The sequence below is a fragment of the Argentina anserina genome, chromosome 6 (genome assembly GCF_933775445.1).
Source record: "Argentina anserina chromosome 6, drPotAnse1.1, whole genome shotgun sequence".
NCBI lineage: Eukaryota > Viridiplantae > Streptophyta > Magnoliopsida > Rosales > Rosaceae > Argentina > Argentina anserina.
In genome coordinates this window covers 31,046,715-31,052,714 of record NC_065877.1, presented here as the reverse complement: position 1 = coordinate 31,052,714, position 6,000 = coordinate 31,046,715, and the positions used below count along the sequence as shown (strand labels likewise).

Sequence of the window (6,000 nt, the reverse complement as noted above, 5' to 3'; positions counted from 1 at the left end):
TGTTGGGTACTTGGGTTAATTAGTTTGGTCCTCAACTCCTCATTTTATCCAAAGTTTTGATGTAACGGTTTAGGTGAGTGGATTAGATTGATCCATGCATATATATGTACATATCATATATATATATATAATTGGTCTGTGCAGCTAGCTCGGCTGTAAGTCTAGCTATAACCACTAGTTGGTGCATGTGCTGAATCATGATCAAGGAGCTAGATCGATCGAATTAAGAGGCATCATGCTTTCACATGCAGCATATAATATCGACTACATGGAAGAAATAAACATATACAGTGAACTAGTTTATAGTTCAAAGAGGAATACATATGCATGCCTTATATATGTAGTTATGTTGCACTGTCCCCTTCACCCCATCACCTAAACACGGTCACCTTGCTGTTTACATTTTGGGTTCAGATAGATCCATCAGCTTATATAATCTTCGGGAGCTTTTGATCGCAGTCTAACAACGTACGAGTTCATACCCAAGAGAGACTCATTCCCTTTTGATGAGCGTGGAAAAAAAATACATTTGAACTAATGTTTGTTTAAATCAGAAAATAAATCCAGCCAACAATCCTTGACTATGAGTAGATCATCGAAAGCGGTCTTCATTGATTTGCATTTGAATAGTTCATTTCATGTTATTGTCACTTCTTTGTGCCTAAGTTTAAGCTCCTAAACAAATATTAGTGTCAATTTTAGACTTTATCGAGTGAACTAGGCGTGAGCACACCGCACACACCGCATGTCGCGTTATAGAACTATATATATATATATATGTATATATATGATTTTAATGTGTTATTGATTCTCTCTAAAAGTCTCATATAGAAAAAAATTGAAACAAAACATTGAACATTCATACATTCCTTGGTCAATGTATATAATATGGATGATATAAAATATAAAATAAAAAGGGATACACATTAATTTGTCCGACATTTATATATACATTCTAAAAATCTCCAAATAAAAAAGGGAAAGAAAATGAGTGAATATTTGGAAATTGAAGAAGTGTGCCGAACAATTTAAAATTCCGAAGAAGTGTGCTGAGCAATCCAAACCTTTTTACCTCCAAAACCAAAACTTTCAGGTTTCCCTCCAAACTTTTCAAACTCAAGTTTCTCTATTTATTCTCACTCATGAAAACCCTTCACTTCCCATCTCCTCTCTCCTCTCTCTTCCCCTCACTTCAAATCCCTTCTCCAACTCCAACCCCAAAACCATGGCCTCCTTCAAACCCTCCATCCCCCTCAACACCGACTCCTCCCCTTCCCGCCGACCCTCCGGCGAGGTCCACGTCATCATGGGTCCCATGTTCGCCGGCAAGACCACCGCTCTCCTCCGCCGCATCAAGTCCGAGGGCGCCAGCGGCAGGTAAAGTTTCAACCTTTTTTTTTGGGTGTGATCTGAGTTTGAAGTTTAAAGTTTGAAACTTTGACCCAGTTCTTATCTCTGGTTTGGCTTTTGAATCTTAGAAATGTGGCGATGATAAAGTCGAGCAAGGATAACAGGTATGCTATTGATTCGGTGGTGACTCATGATGGGGCCAAGTTTCCGTGCTGGGCTCTGCCGGATCTGTCCTCGTTTAGGCACAGATTTGGAGGAGATGCTTATGAAAAGGTGAGTTTTTGGAGATGAGTATTCTTGGGTTTTAGAAAAGTTTTTATTTTTATGATGAAATTTGAGCTTATGAGTTATGAGGCATGTTCTGTGAAGTGGGTCTGAGAAGATTATTTAGTTAGGATAAAAGTACTGACTGAAGGATTTGTGTTTGTTGTGATGTTTTGTGAACTGGGGTTGAGGCTATTTGCAGGTTGTGTAGTTTGATTAGGTGGATTAGAGGGTCTAATTGTATTGTTGGTATCGGTGTTTGTTTACAGCTTGATGTTGTTGGTATCGATGAGGCTCAGTTTTTTGATGATCTGTATGATTTCTGCTGCACGGCTGCTGATCATGATGGGAAGACTGTGATTGTTGCAGGCCTGGATGGTGATTACTTGAGGTGCTTAATTTTTTAGTTCGAGTTTTTGTTTGGTCTGTTTGATTGTCACTGTGCTTGTGATGTAAGTTGGTTTTAAATGGTGTCTACGATTCTTATTGACAGGAGGAGCTTTGGCTCGGTGCTTGATGTAGTGCCGCTTGCTGATACAGTGACCAAGTTGACAGCTCGATGCGAAATGTGTGGTAAAAGAGCTTTCTTTACCCTAAGGAAGACGGAGGCGACCGAGACTGAACTGATTGGCGGGGCTGATGTGTACATGCCTGTTTGTCGCCAACACTATGTTAATGGGCAAGTTCTTATCAAAGCTGCAAGAAGTGTTGTGGAGTCTCATAAATCTAAGAGTGGCACTATCTCAGAAATAGCCCAAGTTATTTAGAAACAGCAGTTGCTCTTTCTCTGCTATTACATGTCTCTTTAGGATTGCTATGTATTATATGAGGCAAAAGTAGCTGACTGCCTGCAGGCTGCAGCCGTAGGTTGAAGTCCAAACATGGGGAGTCTGAACCTTAATGGTTTCCTTGGCTTGGGTGTAGTGATGAACTCTCATGTATCCCCCTTTATGTTAATACAAGTAGTGTTTTTTTTTTCGAAAACTGCTACTGTGGTGAAGTTTGAGCAAGAAAATAAGTTAGAAATCCGTATCTCTTAGTTCTTCTATCCATGTTTATCCACTTCACAATTTCAAGAACTACTTGCTGACCATTTGAATAAATAGGTATGCCTATATCTCTGGCTAAAACCAAGCATATAAAGTAAAGACAATTTTGACATGAGTTATTATTGGCACCATTTGTAGGATCATTACTGGTTCTAATTTTCATACAAATTATTCTGATAGGTATTCTGCTGCTCTAGAACCTGGCTTTCTCTTCTGTTTTCTGCTTCCGAACAAAGAAATTCTGCGAAAGACCTTCAGCAGTCGACTTGCATACCTTCTTTGAGAAGCGAAATTCATGGAGCCAATGCAACCTGTTGCATGTCCAAGTGGGTTGCCCTTTTTGCTCATCGATCTGCTTTCCTTACTATATGGTTTTATGCTTGGTACTGTGGCTGAAACCAGCTCTTTTTTCTTTGAAATGCTCTGCCATTGAAGGCTTCGCTTCAGTGACATGAGCTCTTGCTCAAGATTCTGAATTCTGAAGCTTGTTGACTCGTATTCTTTCCTCGATAGGTCAGGTCTCTGATTGACCAGGTCCTTTTGTAGCAAAATGCTCAAGGGTCTGCTGCTAGCTGGCTCTGCTCCATCTGTATATGGACTAGGACAATCCCCTAGATTCTGACTTTTAGAATTTGGGCACCTTGAGTTTGAGAGACTCCCAGAAAACTCTCCACAGTGTACATATCGGAACGAATCTGAGCATTCTTTGAAAGCTTGGTGTGTGCTGAGTTGCTGCACAAAAAGTGCTTGAACAATCAAACGCAGTGGCATCAACTCATTTTGAACAGCTTCAATGCATGCCTCTTGTGACAGTTTTTGGCAGTTAAGGTACTTGCACACTGCCCACTTCTCTTCTTGGCAGACAGTTGGGTGTGCCTGAACAATAAAAAATGTACAACTGTGTCAACATTAGGTTTTAGAGTAATTTTAAGTAGATAGGAAAGTCCGTAGATCATGTTTACCTGCAAGAAGGTGTTCATTGCCCTGTAGATTTTGTCATGACAGTGTCTGTATGATATTGGTAATCTTTCAATGAGTTCCATGAATCTTATAGGCTGCATGTTGGGATCAGTAGCTATGTGAGTAAGATATGCATCCCACAATTCTGCAACAATAGAATTCCCTGCTGAAAGGCTATGATCCTTGTCCAAGTTAGCTGACACATATGTCGAAATTATGCTCTCCATCGTAGCCAGCTCCATGCTAGATGATACTGACTCAGTTCCACTTTCCGGGAAGATAAAGTCTTCTAGTTGGGCAAAGTGCAGTTGATTTACAATCTGCTCTTGCAACTTTGCCTTGCTATCATCTCTCAAACCTACTTCAAGGGATTTCGAGAGAGTTGCAAAGTAAAACCCAACGGGGATTGCTCGGCTAGCCTTCTCCCCCTTGGGAAGCAAATCAAGAACACCTTGAAGGATGACTGAAACATTATGATCATCCCCAATCTTGTGACCAGAGTTCTCCCACAATTGGATCGCCTTCTTTGAAAGTACCCATTTATTAGCATAGAAAACAATAACGGGACTCAAATACTTCTCTTTCATACCTTGTCTTCTCAAGGACCCTATTATCCTCTTAAAGAACCCAAATGGTAGAGCAATGAGATCCTTGATCCAGAGGTCCTGACTCATAATCTCCTTCCCCATTTCACAGTTCCAATTTCGGGTGCTCAAAGTATCCAATGTGAGTACTGGTGTGTCACGCCTTCTCTCCGGATCAAGAATCTCCATACAAGCCATGAATGCTAGGCACTCAATGCAGCGACTCACGATTAGCAAGTCTTCAGACCATGGAAGCAAAGTTTGGCACTTTTGAAGTACTATTAGGGTGTCATTCCAACTCTGCATGACCACTTGGTTTAAGTAGAGATCAAAGCGCTGGCAGAGGTTCCCAGAAAAATATTCTTCTGTCATTTCAAGAAATTCAGCTGCACATCTCAAGGCTACAACATTGAAAGGGTCAATCAATGTGGAGGAGCCATAGATGAATAATGCAATCATCTCAAAAGTCTCTGGACCTCCTGGGAAGTCTAGTGGTAGATCAACCTCAGCTGATTCATTCAGCCTTTTCTTAAAATAGCCACTTTTTGAAAATATTGGGTACTGAAAAATCACAAATTGCAAAAGCCTAAGTCAAAATGAGACAGTTTATAAGTTGAGAATATTGAGATCTAAAACTTCCATGAAAACTAAACCTCTAAGATTCATTTCCTTACCTTGTGAAGGTTAAAGGTCTTGCCGCCAACTCGGACAGTAACAGAAACAGGCAAACCAGTCTCTTGAGTCCTGAAAAAAGAATCACACATCAGTGAATCATCTTGAAAAACTATAAAATGCTTCATGAAAGTAATTAAAAAAAACCATCTTACCATGAAATGATCTTGATCTTGAGCAAGGCTCCAACATTTGGAGAAGAAAAAGGACTTGATGATAGAGAAGAACTATCCTTTAGTGGGCTTGCAACTTCCATTTGCTAGAGCTCATAAAATGCTCTTAGACAGAAACAGAAACTGAAACTTCAGAAAGCAGTAGGAGTCAGTTTAAGTCAACAAGCTAGCACAAACATATGCTTCATAATATAATGCCTTCGGTTTAGCCAGTTGCCACAAAATGCTCTAAACTTGTCTGAAGAAAACGAAGAAAATAGTAAGGCTTCTAGATTTGATGAATTGATGACAAAGCCAGTGGGATGAATTGGGAAAAATGATTTAAAAGAGGTGGTTTTAGAAATTTTGTCCACAAATACATTCGTGCAGCTTAGTTTTTCTGGTCAAAGTCAGATGCACACGAGTGAAACACTGATCAATATCCAAATTTTAAGGCTTCAAAAACGTTCTCGAATGATGAGAAGTTAATTCAATTCAACTTGGGTCATGACTAGTCACTACAATGTAGAATATGGTAAATTTCCACCCCCTTCCACGCGGTTTGCTTGCATTGCAAGTTTTGACCTTATGCATGTATCAAACCACAAATTGTATACCATCAAAAATTGATTGAAAATCCTAATTCATTTGATGCCCATCGAATTAGAAAAGCTTTACCTTTGTTGATCTGATCTCACTCGTAGTTCTTGTAAAAACGATCTGTTGTCAGACAATCTAACATGTTATATCGTGATACGTCATAGTATCATGTGTTTACATCATGAGATGCATAGTTTTAGTGATGTTGTTAGATGGAGCTGATAATTTCCATGAACAAGATATGTCATGGATGAAAAGGTTAATTTGAATTGGGTGGCTATTGACCAAATTTAGTGACTCCAGAAATAGGGTCTTAAAGATACGGGGTTTAAGCTATTTAGCCTTTAGGTGGACTAGAAGATACATATA

At 39.6% G+C, this 6,000-nt stretch overlaps 2 protein-coding genes across 2 annotated transcripts; one reads left to right on the top strand and one right to left on the bottom strand.

Annotated features, from left to right (window-relative positions):
- The first annotated feature begins 1,183 nt into the window (after positions 1 to 1,183).
- LOC126799611 (thymidine kinase) lies at positions 1,184 to 2,559 on the top strand. The gene is made up of 4 exons (XM_050526849.1): positions 1,184 to 1,377; positions 1,479 to 1,623; positions 1,884 to 2,005; positions 2,108 to 2,559. Exons 1-4 carry the CDS (start codon positions 1,226 to 1,228, stop codon positions 2,379 to 2,381), a joined length of 693 nt encoding a protein of 230 aa, XP_050382806.1. The 5' UTR covers positions 1,184 to 1,225; the 3' UTR covers positions 2,382 to 2,559.
- Positions 2,560 to 2,831: 272 nt separating this feature from the next.
- LOC126799962 (BTB/POZ domain-containing protein At5g48130) lies at positions 2,832 to 5,162 on the bottom strand. Its single transcript, XM_050527224.1, has 4 exons — positions 5,035 to 5,162; positions 4,882 to 4,951; positions 3,626 to 4,768; positions 2,832 to 3,539 (listed from the first exon to the last, which is right to left on the bottom strand). The coding sequence occupies exons 1-4, from the start codon at positions 5,133 to 5,135 to the stop codon at positions 2,832 to 2,834; spliced, it is 2,022 nt and encodes a 673-aa protein (XP_050383181.1). The 5' UTR covers positions 5,136 to 5,162.
- Between the last annotated feature and the right edge of the window lie 838 nt (positions 5,163 to 6,000).

Excerpts from the sequence above, each read along its gene's own strand:
- LOC126799962 (XM_050527224.1), bottom strand. The coding sequence starts at position 5,135 with ATGGAAGTTGCAAGCCCACTAAAGGATAGTTCTTCTCTATCATCAAGT. Across the intron at positions 4,952-5,034 it reads AAGATCAAGATCATTTCATG|GACTCAAGAGACTGGTTTGC; the intron begins GTAAGATGGTTT and ends TTCTTTTTTCAG. Across the intron at positions 3,540-3,625 it reads CAATGAACACCTTCTTGCAG|GCACACCCAACTGTCTGCCA; the intron begins GTAAACATGATC and ends TTTATTGTTCAG.
- LOC126799611 (XM_050526849.1), top strand. The coding sequence starts at position 1,226 with ATGGCCTCCTTCAAACCCTCCATCCCCCTCAACACCGACTCCTCCCCT. Across the intron at positions 1,378-1,478 it reads TCCGAGGGCGCCAGCGGCAG|AAATGTGGCGATGATAAAGT; the intron begins GTAAAGTTTCAA and ends TTTGAATCTTAG. Across the intron at positions 1,624-1,883 it reads GAGGAGATGCTTATGAAAAG|CTTGATGTTGTTGGTATCGA; the intron begins GTGAGTTTTTGG and ends GTTTGTTTACAG.